The sequence below is a fragment of the Gallinula chloropus genome, assembly GCF_964237585.1.
Source record: "Gallinula chloropus genome assembly, chromosome: 1".
Lineage (NCBI taxonomy): Eukaryota > Metazoa > Chordata > Aves > Gruiformes > Rallidae > Gallinula > Gallinula chloropus.
This window is the reverse complement of record NC_140085.1, coordinates 158,622,729-158,639,499: the sequence shown is the minus strand read 5'-3', so window position 1 is coordinate 158,639,499 and position 16,771 is coordinate 158,622,729. Positions and strand designations below refer to the sequence as shown.

Here is a 16,771-nt window from a genome sequence, read left to right as displayed (position 1 = left end):
CTGACCTGGTAACACCACCCCAAGCTAACTGATTTTTAATATTTGAAAGAGACTGTGCCTATTTGTAAGGTTACAAACAGCAGTAATCTCTATTCTCTATAAAATTAGACAAGTCACATAACCAGTGTTCTGGCACAAGCAGATGTGAGAAAGGCACTTCCACGCAGCTTGCCTAGAGGAGCTGCCACAGTAACCATAAATACAGCTAAAGCAGCTCTATGCTGCACTTCAGATACTTCTGGGATTGGGTTTTGTAAAATAGGAACAGTTAAGATGGGTAAGAAACACTCCACGTATGGTAAGGAAGCTACCAGCAACTTGTGTTTGACAACAAGATCTGAGCAAGTCAGTTGTAGAAGCTTCACCTTAAACCATCTGGCAAAACCAACACTCCAACAGACCAACAGCTTCTGTCCTTCCCAAATACAGGTTTTGACTACCAAACCAAGTATCAGAAACCCAAAAAAATACAACTGCTCTGTGATCCTAGCACAGTATTATCATCCCACTTTGCCACAGAAAATTCACCCTCAACACCACATTCCCAGACTTTCAAATGCATACCTAGTGCTAAGGTGAGCCCGGCAGCTTACTGTGTGGCCTCCTTACACAATGATCCTTAATAAAAGCACTGCTTTTGGTTAGTAAGAGCGCCGTGCAATGCACAAGATGTGGCTGTGAGCACAGCAGGTCAGAAGGCAGCACTGTTGTTACGTAGGTCAGTATTACTATGTCTTAGCGGGTTTTTGGTTGCTACCCAAACTCTAGGAAGGACAGAGCCAAGGGAAATGCCCCAAGCTCCACTCTTCCCACACTCAGGGCAATGATCAAAGGACTTTCTGCACGTACTTGTGTTCTGAGAGTTAACTCCTAATTTGTGAGAGACACGAGGAGCTGCCGCGGTTTCCGAGTACACCACAGCATCCTCGCCCAGGCTGCTGCAGCCCTGCCCGGGGGCAACACAAGGGGCTGGGATTGTGCCAAGCACAGAAGCTGAAGTGATAAAAGCAAGACCTTTTCCCTTCGATCTCTGGCACCTCAAAGCCAAAAAAGTGAAGACAATTCTTCCCATATCCTGGAAAAAAAAAACCCCAAAACAACCCCAAATATAAAACCACCACCACCTACTTTTTCAATGTGTTTACTTAATTAAGAGAAACCAGTGACACCATAACTTTTATTACTAAATCAACTTTGAAAAAGATTCAGTGATGTGTCTAGAACTGAAGCTAACTCTCAAACGTTGCAAGAAAATTCAAATATTGCTTCATCTTTTAAAAATCTGTCACAATCAAAAAAAAAGTGAAACACTGCACTGAATAATGTGTGCCAACTCACAGTTCACAGGGAAATAGTCATTTTTTTCCCCTCCATAAATAGCCTTCATATCAGAGATCACCATCATTGGAATGTAACTATGGAACAGCATTTCAAGGTTATTACAATTACAGTTATGAAAAGGAAGCTGACATGTAAGAGACAGTAATACAGTACAAAGATGACACCTGAAACAGGGCAAAGTCTAAGAAGATGCATCTGGAAATCACAGCAAGAACACTTGCTACTTCTTGGCACCCTCCCCCGCATTCCCCTTAAAAAAGGGCATTTATAGAGTAGATTACCTTCCGTAGGTGACTCATTAAACTGTTACACTGCACAGACAGAAAAAAGGACTGAAGGACATGGATGCTGAATATAGCTTTCATCAACTGATTTATACTCTACAGAAAATAGAGCATTTCCCCCCTTGATTAAAAATAAAACACAGCTCTTTAAAGTGACAAAAATAATACATTACGTTGTAAAAACAGACTAATACAGATGAACGATTCCAGAACTAAAGCTTCATTGAAAGTCCCAAAAGCTGTAATCACAATGAATTATTCTAAATTAATAAGACAGGCTTGACACATCAGTTAAGCTAATTTGTAGCATTATAAATATTTCTCACCCTGTACAGTTCTTTAAGAATCAATACCTAGTGAGAATATGATATTGCACCGAAAGCTGAAATGAACAGGTTCAACTTCTAAAGTGCTGAAACCCTCCCAGAGATGGGCTGTACTGTAGTCCTGTACCCAACACGGTTCCCATATCTTGAATGCATGAAGAGTTTGGTGTAGCAACTCCACTGCAGGGCCTCCAAGACAAGACTGTATGAGGTAGAACAAGCTCCTTCAGGCTCTCCGCCACCCTACGGACCGCTGAGCTGTGCGAACGGCTCTGTCACAGGAAAGGGCTCCAAAGCTTTCTCAGAGTTTTTCCAGTTGTGAAAGTTCTCTTTGTACCATTCAACTATAGGAGGAGGAGAACAGGGATTAGGCAAGTTGACTAGACAGAAGACAGGGAAATTCAAATATTCCCCAGATACTGTAAGACTTCAAACATAATAATAGTTCATTATGCAAAAATTTAACCTATATTATTAAAAATCTAGTTTAGATTTTATAGATTCTTTATGCAAACTTATTTTAGCATTAAGTAGTAATTCATTCTAGTACCTGATGCTACTTTACTGTGATTCGCTTTTTTTATAAAACCACTTAAAAAGCAGCCAATCTTACGTAAAATTAAATGTTAAATCAATTCCCTTTAACTCTTCATTAACTAAACTACATACCCATTTTACCCCCCTGCCCCCCCTCCCATTACTACTAAATCAATTAGCATGAAAGGCAGCAGCCCTACTTGTTTCCTTTATTCCTTCTTTCCAAGGCACTTTAGGTCTCCATCCCAAGTTGTGCATTTTTTCTGAACTCATTGGGTATCTCAGGTCATTGGTAGGTCTGATGAAGTATAAAATGCAAGTGAAAAACAATTTGAAGATACTTTTTCATTAATTACAGATGCAGTACCTCACACACTGTCTTCAAACCAACATTAGGCATGCTTCAATTCTGAAAATGCCCATCAACAGGAACAGATTATATTGCCTTCAAAAAAAAAAATACCCAGCAGTGGAGTGCAGCTACATTGCCACAATTCAGTTTGCACAGTCAGCTGTTTGGAATTGACTAGAATAAATATGAATTAATATCCTACTGGCACAAAAATGAACACGAAATTCTCATTGCTGCCAATGCCACTGTGCCCATCAGTGCATTTGCAACTCTTCAGAGCATTTCTAGGCAAGGCAGTGTTTTCCAATATGAGCATTCAGAGCTTTCATCTAAGAGGCCACAACTGTTCATTCACATACTTCAGATGAGAAACCCACAGACTTCCCCATTTCTCTCATTACAGAGCTTCGTTAGCTGCACACACACAGTAGCGCAGAATGCACAGAATCCCAGCCTGCAAGTTGCTACACAGAAGGAGATTCCCTGGAATTAAGGATGGCACCAGTTTTCAGTCCCACCACCTGGCAGCCAGGTAGCCCCTGCATCGCTGGCAGGAGCTTACAGAACAGTTAAGCTACAGGTGCAGACAGGAAGCAGCCACGTATCGTCGCTACCAAAACATGCTCATCTCAAGCAGCAGCAGAGCTAGTTTATTTATTTATTTTACACAGAGAGTAAACCCCGTGACCTTTAAGTCGCTCATTATATAATTAAATAAGCATTAATTAGGCACCTTGAGGATCTTTTATGAGGCCTCAATGTTCTTTGAGATACATATTAATAAGCAGTTGGTTTTCCCAAGCCTGATTATCTTTAAACATTAGTGTACGGGGCACAATCCACATGAAGAAACGTCTCAGTCTGAGTTACCCTGAGACCTACCGACCGCTCACATCACGTGAGCCAAAGGCAATTTGCTCAGAGCCCTGCAATACACTCAGACAGCATTCTGGAGAACACTGCCTTCTAAAAACAAAAATTAGTCAGTTTAAAGGCACTTCAGTTGTCAGGATAACAATCCAAATGTGAGCAGAGAGTGGGAATTCTAAAGGCCATAACAACACTTAACTGCTATCAGCAGATAAAGTCATTTCTAATCACACTGGAGAGAGTGATATCTAAAGTAAGCAGAGGCTCATTGTTGCTGCAGAAGAGAAACTGAGATAAAAGAAAAGAACCAAACCAAGCCTGAAATTAAGGATAGAAACACACAGCAAGAGCTTATTTATAAAAGTTATCCATTTTTGCCCCTGCTCTAACTTTGGCACCTCAGAGCTTTACATCTACTTTTGAGAGAGCAGATTCAGCTTAAGATAGGAATCTAAAATGAACAAGACTCCACAGATGCGTATTTCTGCCTGTGGAGAATGTGTCGTACCTATAAAAGGGGGCCTAAGTCTGAACTAGTCACATTAATGTCAACACACTGAAGCCAAACAAGAGGCAGTGGGATTCACCTCACTCAAGTGATGTTGAATACAAAGCACTGAATAAACTATCAAAACTACCCTGGAGATTTAGCCACCATGCAAAATCTGTCCTTTTCCCAGAGCATAATTCAGTAGCAAAAACTCTGAATAAGTTTAGATACAACATAACATTACACATTCCCCTTCAAGACCTTACTCTGACCTAACCATCCAAGTAATAAACAGAAATCCTGGTTTTATACACAGTGTGTACAGATCCTAGATGTCAAAAATCACTAACAAAAAACCCAAGTAAATAATAAAGCAAACTAGCTCTTACTCACTCAAAAGTTTTCCCTCCTGCAAAGCAGAAACACTTTCACAAACATCTATTTGGCAAGAGACCCAGAAGCCCTCAGGATAAAGCTACCCAGCACGTCCTTCACTATTTTCTTACCTGTCTTTGACATAATCCATCCAGTGTTCCATTTCAGATTCTGAACTGGTCTTCTTTATCTGTTAAGAAGCAAAACAAACATCACCCCTACAAATCTTGCACTGTCTTTGCTTACATTTTAGAATAGATACTTTTTTAACAAGATTTAAGTTCGTTAAAAAAAGCCACATACAGCAACAGTCTCTTGTCTAAACTGAGTTTTCAAACTACTGAAATTCTCACAATACTTCTTCATCTGAGTGCTGCCTAGCTGTTCATAATCAAATTTTAAACATATTTTAATCGTGCCACATTCTCAGACCAAAACTGAAGCAGCCAGCATGAGAAAACCCTATCAAATGGTATTTAGCTATTGCACCAATTACATCCCAGTCAGGACAACTGATGCAGCAGCACAATACATGACAGCCTGTACCTCAGTCTCACACAATACAGCTGCCATGGAAAGGGCTACAACTAAGACCCACCACAAGCCTAAGCTCACTCTCAGCTACAAAAGGTTTATAGTAGAATTGTTCACAAGCACAATGACTGGTGAAAAAAAGCATCACAACTGTATACTCACTAAATGGATTAACTCCTTAGCAAGCTGGGTAATGGACATCTCGAAGTTAGTCCCAATGTTGTAAATTTCACCCGGTTTCCCCTCCTTCAGAACAGTGAGGAATGCTTCTACCACATCTGCTGCATAAAGGAAATTCCTTCTCTGAAGTCCGGAGCCATGAATACAGCTTAAAACCAGGAAAAGGCAAGAATTTCTTTGTTAATCCTTAAACACAAACACTCAATTTATTAGACTGTGGTTTAAGCAGTTTTGCTGTTAGCCATTACCAAAAGGTACTTCAAGTCGTTGGCATGCAAACAATAATTTCATTTAAGGATGTCCTATTATTAAAATTGGAAATTCATAACTTATATTAAATTATAATTTTACAAACTGTATCAGTCATTCATAACTGTAATTACAGTTTTATAGTATGAATACAACAAACCAAAGAGCACATTACATACCATTTTCTGTTCTGTTGCAACAAAGATATAAACTTCGGAATAACCTAAACAATTGAACAACAGCAATAAAAAAATTACTCCTCTATTTTAGAAGCTGTTTTCTGCAAAAAACATGGGGCTTCACAAGTATCATTATTTTAATAAAACCATTTAAATACTTCTAAGTTTTCCTTACAGCTAATCAAGGAATGCATCAAGCTTAGAAATTATGAGGATTTAGCTTGCTCTTTTGGGGGTTGTTTAGTTGTGGTTTGGGGTTTTTTTTTAAGAAGAGTCGATGCCTCTATTGTGTTGTAAAGCTTATCTATCTGGAACACTATTACAAATCAGTAGTTACAAACATAATGTTTTTACAAAAGAAAACCATTCTATTACTTTTCACACATCAGACTACCTAGGAATTACAGTTTAGAATGTGGTTTAAACATCCAGCAAGTTGCAGTAAATCTATCGTCAGAAAGGAAGAGTGATTAAAACAGTTAATTTCAGAAGAGAACCAAGAGGAAATTTCAAGATAAGTAAAACACAGATCAAGTGATAGCCACTAGCTTGCAGCACAAAGACTTAAAACATCATGTTCAGCTACAAGCTTAGATCCATTGATAATGCCCCAGAAACTCCAGAACAGCTGTCTTTGCTATTAAAGGTTTTTAACTCAAGCCAGTAGAGAGCTATTCCAATGCTTTTGATTTTATTAACTTACTACTTGATTAGCCTGAAGAAGAAGAGGCTGAGGGGAGACCTTATCACTGCCTACAACTACCTGAAGGGAGGTTGTAGAGAGGTGGGCGATGGTCTCTTCAGCCAGGTGACAGGAGACAGGACAAGGGGAAATGGCACAAAGCTGTGCCAGGCCAGGGTCAGATTAGATGTTAGGAAAATGTTTTCACTGAAAAGAGTTGTTGGGGCTGCCCAAGGGAGGGGCTTGAGTCACCATCCCTGGATGTGTTTAAAAAAAGGGTAGGTCAGGTACTTAGGGTAGACCATAGTCTTACGCTATGTACGGTTTAGCACAGGACAGGAACGGTTGGACTTGATGATCTTAAAGGTCTTTTCCAACCTTGTGATTCTGTGATACTCTAAACATAGGATCAGACATACTATGTGAAACTAAAGATCCATCTAGCCTAGTACTGTGTTTTCAGCAGTAACTAAAAGTGGATTCTGGAGGAAGAAATATACACACACACACAACATGTATGATACACCCCCTGAATATATTCCGTGTCCTGCAACCAAGCCACAGATCAGAGAAAAAACACACTTTACAAAACCACTGCCTATCCACTTGCAACATAGCAAAATTTAAAAAAAAAAAAAAACAACAACCCAACACATTAAAAGGTACTTCACTAGAACTGCAAAACACAGCCATGTTTCACACAAGCTCCAAACCCCAGAGTACATATGATTATTGCTATCATTCCATCAGCGTGTTTCCATTCACTAGCAGATCAGATCTTGGTATTGCCCACAAAGGTGACTCCTTCTCAACAATAACCATTTTAAATTGTTAATCCACAAAGTATGTACAGGCACACGCAAGGGACAAGCTGCCCTGCGCTCCTTCTCATCATGTATCTGATTGCTAAAGCTTCACCAGATCTGCTTTCTGTACAGGTTGGAATATCTCTTTCTGTACCAGACACATTGATCTCTTGGGATTTATTTTTTTAAATGTTTAGCTTAGCCACTTAACATTCCTGATTCCCACACATGACAGAGAAGCTAATGTAATTTGTAGGGGAACCTCCCAGACATAGGGCAATTAAATAACCTCTGAAAAATAGAAAAATTACAAACCAAAGTCATTGTAGTAAAAACAATGTAAATAATTAGAAGTCTAATTCATGCTTTGCTGACAGGCAAAACACGTGTTTGTTACGTTGATGGTAAGACATGTTAATGTAAGATCAAAATACACAAATCACAGGGCTTTCTTCAAAAGTCAGTCAATTCTTGTAAGAAAAAAGTAGCACCATTGCAACCCTGAATTATGGTATAGTGAAGCTCAGGGTACAGCATAGGTTTAACTTACTTTTTCCGGATACTGGTGTGGTCCATAAACGTTGCTGCTCCGCGTGATAACAACTGGGAACTTAAAAGCAATAAACAAGTGTGTGATTACATAAGAAATAATACACCATAAGAAATAATATACCAGTAAAAATCCACAGGCCTCTTGCTGATGAATACACAATAAACTGACACACCATACCCACAGTACTTATTATAAGTACTCACAGTACTTATTCAAAAATTTGCAAGCCCTTGCAAAAGTTAACAAATTCAATTATCCATATTTTTGACAAACAGGCAAGGGCCTCCAGCCTTCGCAGTGACAAATGTCTGTGACCTCTCAGGCTCGCTACAGAACCTCCACAGGACATCACATACGTGTATCTGATCTAACTGAAGACTAGCTCGTTACTTCTTATGCCAAGAAAATGTTTCATAGTCATTAACATCTTATTCAAGTCAGCATTATGTCAAGAGTATTAAATATCTTAACTATCAAATCTGAGCAATGTGGAGATTCTGCCTTTTTTCTTTCACAATAAGCCTAGTGTTAATACAACTGGAATTTTGCATATTCAACCTCTGTATAAACAGATTTCCTTCAGGCTTAACAGGGTCTTTTGTAAAACTGCTAATATTTTCTTCAACCCTTTTATCAAAGAACATTTTTGGACCTTACACTTCAGGCTTGGGAGTTAAAAACAAAAAATAATTACATTTGACCTCTCTCCACTGCCCTGCAATGTATCTCCACTAATAAGTGGTGGGCATCCTCCAACACATCCAAACTACAAGACCAGCAACTAGAAAAGAGGTGGCACTGTGTGGACTACTATTGATTCTTCTCTTATACAGCTATGCAGAAACTTACTTAGGCTTCAGCGTTTTTGAAGCCTGCATATCAACTTACTTGGTATCTTTCCCAATAAGACTGAACGAAACACTCTGCAGCCGCTTTAGAGGAGGCATAGGGGTTTGTTGGACGCTTTGGTGAGGATTCATCAAATTCCTAAAATGAAAAGAAAGATTAACATCGCTCCATTTCTTCTGTCCAGATTAAGACTTGAAGTTACAAAAGCTGCAGTTGCAGCCAAAATGACACTTAAATATCCAAGCACACCAGCCTGAGAAAGTCACACTTCCCCTTAGAGCAAAAGATCAGCAGCAAAAGACTATTTTTCAAACATGGGAGGGAGCCAGAATACCAGCAGTAATATTTTTATACTTCTACCAGAGTACTTCACAGTAGCAGATCTGCAGATTTTTATCTTGTAAAACAATCACTGTCGCCACAGGGAGGTTCAATCCTTTCCAGGCTCATATTGCCTAAGAGTGCCACTGCACCACAGCTAGCAGACTAATCAGTTCTAAGTAAGAAGAGTCTGTTCTCCCTTTCCTGTAAACCTTTTCTGTAAGGAAAGTAGAATCTCAACCCAGAAGCCTCCAAAGCAAGGCTTCAACAGCTCTGACTTGTTCCAGAAGAGGCAGCTTCACGGCTACCCTGCCAGTTCTACCTACTTCTTACTCGGAAAAAACCCCAAAAAAGATACAACGATGAACCAAAGAAAGGAGGAAGACACCTCTCTGTCCTCCCAAAAAAGCCACCTTTCTTCAAGAGCTTCTACTGTGATTCAACAAAGAGGAGGCAAAAAAAAAAAAAAAGGCAAACTGAAGTACCCTTTTCAAGATCCAAATTATATCAGCCAAACCACTTGTCTACACACAAGAAAACAACATTCTTGGCTATCATAAAAGTCTACAGATTGAAGTAGTGTTGGAGTGACTGGTAAAGACATGGCAGCAATAAGAAAGTGCACATTACTCTTCCAAAATAGGTTAGTATCTTCATGGATTATGGCACAAGACTGCTTAGTCATTACTGGTGGCTTTAGAAAGAGGAGTATGCATAATTTGTCTTTTTACTGAGCTAAATGACATCACTTAAGGAAGGGCATAAATTGGCAAGAATCAAAAACATTTCTATAGCCCAGGCAGACAGAGGGGGAGCAACAAGACAATTTTGATACCTAGCTTTCTAGAAACAATCACTGCTTGTTTGTTTACAAGTTCTAGTATTGCCAAAATAGCTCAAAAGTCATACGTTTACAGGGAGCAAGGAAAGTTAAAAGTAATTTTGTTTTCACTAGTAAGAGCAAGTAAAGGTAGAAAAATCCTCATGCACTTTCAAACTCACCTCATCAGCACTACCTCCATATACTTCATCTGTACTGACATAGACAAACTTCTCCACATTGGCTTCATGTGCAGCAGCAACCAGCACGTTAGTGCCATAAACATTCACATAGGTGAATTCCAAGGCATGCCAAAATGAAAGATCTACATTAAAAAAAAAAATCCAGACAATTCTGATTGAATTTGGGCAGTGTGTGGCTTCCTACTGAATTGGTTGCAATATAGACTGGGACTTTATCGCTAATTCTTTGATTGCCAGATAGCAAAGTCATCATTAAATGAAGACACTTTCTATGCTTACTTGAAGACAAAATCCTTGCTCTCACCAAGGGACTGGAATCAGGATGAAAACTTGCTGGCTGTGGACAGTTCTTTTTGACATAGCATTACTTATTAGCATAACCACTTCCCCTCTCCACTGGGAAGGGCCAAGCTCAGCAGCAAAAGCACCAAAGAGAGCTGTAAGATGCAGTAATGCATACGCATTACTGTTCATTAACTAGCACCTGGTTTAATTCTTACAACCGTCCCACTGATGTAATGACTTTCAGCGTATCAAACCTGACAATTTTGAGACATATTTTCCTGGAGAGTTCTTTGAGGATTTCTTCTCATGATGAAAGGAGTAGGGATAGTTCTCATGAACAGTGTTACTGATGAGCCATGATCTGAAATAGGCACTTAAGTGTAATTCATTCTCTCTCTCTTTAGAATCCATGCAGGATTCTGAACAAAGCTATGCCTAATCCTTCAGGTTTCATACAGTGGGGGTTTTTTTCCTGCAAGGGTGAAACCAATCAAATAAAAACTTATGACTATGCACAGATTCTTTTTCCACTGTCTTCATGACTCCACCAGCACACCGTCAGTTACATGTGTGTCTAAATGGAATTTTAAAATGCCATTTAAAAAAGGCATGGCCATTTGTTCACAGTCAAAACAGTCAGATCAAGCACTTCTTAAATTCAGGCTGCGAACCCCTTTAAGTTAAAAAGGGCCACCAGACCTTGAGTTACATAGTTTGCAGAGACAAACTGTACCCTTTTTTGAGATGAAGGGAAAAGACAAGAAGTATCAGTGTATATTTCAAATAAATATAGTAATGGAAATAGTACCAAAACATGTGACAGTGCTCACCTACATGTGTTTGGGCTGCAAAATGAAGGACTATATCTATTTTCTCAGTTTCGAAGAGCTGCTTTATAAAATCAGGTTCACAAATATCTCCCTAAACAGGAAAAAAAAAAATCAACAAATTATTTGTGATAGAAAATTGTAAGCTTTCATTCATACCAAGCATCACATAACAAACCATTATAAAAGAAGCCCAGGATACAAAAAGCAATACCAACTGAGTTTTGGGCAAATTGTCAATGCTGTATCTAAAAAAATTATGAGATGGAAACGTCACACATTTTGAGCAACAGCCTTGACAAAACTTCTTTCCAGATTTTACGTTAAAAACAGCACCGCCTCCAAATATACACAACGTGAGTACAGAGTGTGGCCTGAATGCTGAGGCTGAAACTGAGTTGCGGCAGCAAGAGTTACCGGAGTCTGGCTAACGGACAGTGACACCTTGTGGCACCACACAAGGTGAAGGGGATTTCCACTTCCGTCAAAATAGATGGCTGGGGGATTTTCGGTTTTGTTGTTGTTTCTGGTATTAATATTCACTTGATGTATTTAGGAAACGGTCAGCCATCCACACATGAGCCATTCTCTAGTTTTGCACAGAAGCAACAGAAGCTTTTAAAGGTAAACACAAGCTTAGAAAAGGTTTTGATATCGATCTGTTGGCTCAACTTAAAGATACTACTTGAGAAGAAGGTGTGCCTGAAGGAAGACCTCCCTATTTTCAATATCAAAACAACTACCTAAAAAACAGTTGAATGCACCTATGTTTTAAGAAGTTCTCACACAAATTGCTCTGAACAACAGACTCAAATATTTTATGTGAGAACCAGGGGGATGATGAACTCATTTTTCCTAGTTCTCATCCCTGAACAGAATTGGAACACTCCAGCAAATACTTCAGGCCCATACACTACTTTGAACTAAATGGTTACAGTTACTGAATATGTATTTTAAAACTGGAGTTCAGACAATATTCTTGTTGCTCTGTGCTGAGCAACAACAGAAATTGTGATAACACAACTGTATCTTTCATACAGCCCCTTATGCAAGTTTTCTAAAACTTTTCTAGTATTCTCTACCTTCACATACAGGTTTCTTTTCTACAGCACCACCACAGCATTTATCCCTCCTGCTCTCTCCTAAGGCAAGTAAATAGTGCCACAGTTCTAACTATAGGGCTTGTCCATCAGAGCCTAGTTTCTCCTACATGCAAACTGCTTGGTTGCATAAAAGCTCTGATCAACCTTTCCTCCCCACCAAACACCCAAACAACCACCATCCAAACAAAACACCCAACTGAAAAGTTGGAATGGTTTGTACCATTGTAGGTTTTGTGACAATATACTCCTACTCTAGTTCAGAAGCTGTGTAGCTGCGTTATTCCTTGTTACTATCCCCCTGCTTCACATCGGGATCTGGCTGTTTACAGGATGCCTTAAAAAATTCCATGCTATCCCCAGCAATTAAATGTTAATATATACATTCATGTAAGGAGGTTTTTCTACAGCACTCATACCTTTCTTATCACTTACTGGAAACTATCAAAAAAATTAGGAATAAATAACCAAAAACATCTAGTTTAAGCATGACATCCTCTTCCCCCTCATGCGACTCTTATCCCAACAGCTCAGAGACAATCTCTTCCTGAAAAAAAAGAGGTAGGTTCAAAAAACATGAACAGCCATGAGGGACACCTAACAGGTGAGGAGAAGTTCAATTCCCAACCTTCTCTGAATCTAAGAGATGATGTTTAATGTACATCTGCTACCTCTGGCAAAGTTGCCCTGTGGTTGCTGTTTGGAAGCTGGGGTAATGTGGAACTTCAGAATTGCCTTTGAAGCATTTGTTGCTCAAAATCAGAGCCAGCCTCATTCATTGACTGAGTTCAAGAAGCATCTGGACAATACACTCAGTCACATGTTCTGACTTGTCTAGCCTGGTGTGCAGCCAGGAGTTGGACTTGATGGTCCTTATGGGTCCCTTCCAACTCAGAAGATGACTCTACGGTTCTCTTATGCCCCACAACCTCAGGCAGCCCAGCTAGCGAGACAGAGCTACCAGCACCAGTACTAACTTTCATAGGGGGGAAGCACCTCATCACACAAACCCAGGGGTCAGAATGTTTATCTGAGCAATAAATCAAAACCCATTCCCTGTATGAAGATAAAAGTGTGGAAACAGTAAACTAGTTGGGAAAATTTAAAAAGAAAAGGCATATCTTGAACATTTCCATGAGACCCTGTTTCAAAACAGCTACAAACTACACAGCAGCAGCAAATCAAGAATATAACCTGACATCTAGTGCCAACAGACAGGAAAGAGCATGTTGCACACCAGGGAAGGTAGCAAGTGGCAGTATTTGCAAGTGCAAAATCTAACATAGCATCAGAGAAGCATGGAAGAGTCAAATGTGAGTCCATCTCAGCCATAACACCTATCAAAAATGAAACAATCATCCCTAAACACACCAAATCAGGCTTTTACCAATTCTGCACCTTTATTATCAACTTCCAAAAGACTAGTTCAGGTAAGAGAACATATTGCATACTGTCACTGACCTCTGTGGTTGAAATACGAAGTCTATTAATAAGGTAAACAGATGAAATAAATGCTGTTATGTCCATGTGATTGTCATACACATCAGCTTATCACATACTTATTGTCAAGAATGAGTCAGTGTAAGTAAAAGTAATTTCAACTTTACCATAAAGCCATGACTTCTAGTTTGGGGAGCTTTGGAGACGACATTACCTTGACATGAAGGCATAAAGCATCAGTAAAAAGTCAAGTTTCCTAGAAGAGAAGGCTTTATCACCTGGATAAATTTGTAGTTTTCTTTTTCAGAGACAGTTTCAAGGTTCTTCAGGCTTGCACAGTAGTCGAGCTAAAGACAAATAGCCACACAGTATCATTAAGTGGGCTTCATAAAAGCAAATAAGCTAACTCAGAATCACAGAACGTTAGGAGTTGGAAGGGACCTCAAAAGATCATCTAGTCCAACGCCCCACCAGAGCAGGATTACCTACACTAAATCAGACAGGACACATCCAGGTGGGTTCTGAATGTCTCCAGAGAAGGAGACTCCACAACCTCTCTGGGCAGCATCCTGTACCAGTGCTCTGTCCCCCTCACAGTGAAAAAGTTCCTCCTTACGTTCCTCAGACTCCTCCAAGCTAAAGAGGCCCAGCTCCCTCAGCCTCTCCTCATAAGCAAGGTGTTCCACTCCCTTAATCATCTCAGCAGCCCTGCGCTTGACTCTTTCAAGGAGTTCTATGGCCTTCTGGAACCAAGGGGCCCAGAACTGGACACCATATTCCAGGCGCAGTCTCACCAGGGCAGAGTAGAGGGGGAGAAGGACCTCTCTTGACCTACTAACCACACCCCTTCTAATGCACCCCAGGATGCCATTGGCCTTCTTAGCCACAAGGGCACATTGCTGGATTTTGGTCATCCTGCTGCCTACCAGGACCACCAGGTCCCTCTCACCTATGCTGCTCTCCAACAAGCCAGTCCCCAACCTATACTGGTACCTGGGGGTGTTCTTCCCTAGATTCAAGACCCTACACTTGCCCTTGTTAAATCTCAACCCAGTTACTCAAATGTTTGAGTAGAAACCTTTTCTTTTGAAAGTTTTCTTTTGAAGTTTTTACTATTTTGCAGGCAGACATGATGAAGCTTTAAAAAACACAGAACTCTGAAAGGTATTCTAACCGCAAACATTCTTAAACATAAGTTTAGAACTTCAAAAGCTTCTTTTAAAATAATTATTTGTAGTGGCACACAACTCTAAGCACAAACAGCAGTTGATTTTTTTTTTTTGCATAGGAACATATGGACAGTCCAAGAAAAAATTCATAAATAACAATAATCCATGTAAATTTCAACATGCTATAGATTGCACTAAAATAGTTTAAAGCAGCTATCCCTATCAAGAAGGAAAACACGCAGCTTACCTTATCTAGATTTATAATCAAATAGTTTGGATAGTTTTTCACCAGAGACACAACTACGTGTGAAGCACTGTAGGATAGAAGAAAAACATATTTTATAATGTTGTACAATTGTTACAACATTTGTGATACATTGTACAATACAACAAAGAGATAAACTACAAGTTTAGCAATATCAAACAGACGAAAGCTGTCAAAAAGCATTATCAGGACAGAAGGAGAAATTCACAGATTTTAAGATACATCAACATTATTCTACTGATGATGACCCCAACTGCATACTGTTAAGAAACTAAAAATTATGTTAAAAGTTGAGCGGGGGAGAGGGAAGGGGAAAGAGGGAGGCTGTTGCATGCTACACTAAATTGCCATTCTAAAATACCCCTATATTCTGAAAGTGTATACGTTAGGTACTGGGGAGAACTAAACAGCTAACTGTCCTAACTCCCAACACTCTGCTCTCTGGCGCTGCTTCTAAGTTTACAGAGCCATGACAGCCTGAGTGCCAGGTGGCACTTCTCTTGGTACAGTCTTGCACACTCAGGTATCAGAGGGCTTCCTCATATCTCCATGCCCATCAAGCTGGGGATGCACACAGAAATCTAATCATCTCACTTCTTCAGACTCTGACAGGTTCAAGCTAAAGATGGGCCTGAATTTCTCAGCCTGGAGCAGAGCCCACAGCACTGGGGAGCGGTGGTAAGAAACAGCTGTTGGCTCAGAGCACAGCCACCCCGCTATCGCTCCCTGGTTAAGACCGAGTGCCAGCTCCCACCAGCAGCACTGGAATGTCACTTCACAGAATTGTAGGGGTTGGAAGGGACCTCCAGAAATCCTCAGGTCAAACCCCCCTGCCAAAGCAGGTTCCCCAGAACAGGTCACACAGGGAGGCGTCCAGATGGGTCTTGAGTATCTCCAGAGAAGGAGACTCCACAACCCCCCTGGGCAGCCTGTGCCAGGGCTCTGTCACCCTCACTGGGAAAAAGTTCTTTTACATGTTGCTGTGGAACTTCCTGTGCTCTAACTTGAAGCCATTGCCCCTTGTCCTGTCCCCACAGACCACTGAAAAGGGGCTGGTCATTTCCCCCTGTGTCCCACACTTCAGATATTTATAAACATTGATCGAATCCCCTCTCAGTCTTCTTTTCTCAAGGCTGAACAGTCCCAGCTCACTCAGCCTTTCCTCGTAGGGGAGATGCTCCAGGCCTCTAATCACCTTCATAGCCCTTCTCTGGACTCTCTCCAGGAGAAGGAGTACCGAGCACCTTCTCACTGGCCGAGGCAGAAGGACAGCCGGGCAGTACCCCGCTCACTACCCACTATTTACCACCTCAAACTCCACAACACAGCACTGCCACATACAGCCTCCAAGGCGAACCCGGTCCTGCAGAAATGCCAGCGCCCACCGCAGCCCGCTCCTGAGCGATGGCGGCTCGCCGCCCTAGCCCGGGGCGCGACCGAACCGACCCGGGGCAGACCCAAGGGAGGGGGCACCGCGGGAACCCTCCCGCCGCGGTCCATCCTCGTCCCGTCCCGTCTCCCAACCCCGCACCGCCACACCACTCGCCACGTCCCATCCGCGCTCCCAGAAAGCGGGCGGACGACCGGCACCCAGCAGGAGAGAGGCGAGGCCGCAGCCGAGGCACGGCGGCCGCTACTCACATGAACCCCGCGCCGCCCGTCACCAGCAGCCGCTTCTCGAAGACCGGCGGCTCCGACATCGTCCGCGCTTTACGGCGGCAGCCCTCACCTGCT

General features: G+C 41.2%; 1 protein-coding gene across 1 annotated transcript; it reads right to left on the bottom strand.

Annotated features, from left to right (window-relative positions):
• Window positions 1-2,122: 2,122 nt before the first annotated feature.
• TGDS (TDP-glucose 4,6-dehydratase) lies at window positions 2,123-16,737 on the bottom strand (the record flags this gene model as incomplete). Its single annotated transcript, XM_084273661.1, has 12 exons — window positions 2,123-2,295; window positions 2,689-2,786; window positions 4,707-4,765; window positions 5,272-5,437; window positions 5,718-5,761; window positions 7,756-7,815; window positions 8,647-8,745; window positions 9,931-10,073; window positions 11,067-11,157; window positions 13,882-13,950; window positions 15,020-15,086; window positions 16,679-16,737. 12 exons carry the CDS (start codon window positions 16,735-16,737, stop codon window positions 2,195-2,197), a joined length of 1,056 nt encoding a protein of 351 aa, XP_084129787.1. The 3' UTR covers window positions 2,123-2,194.
• Between the last annotated feature and the right edge of the window lie 34 nt (window positions 16,738-16,771).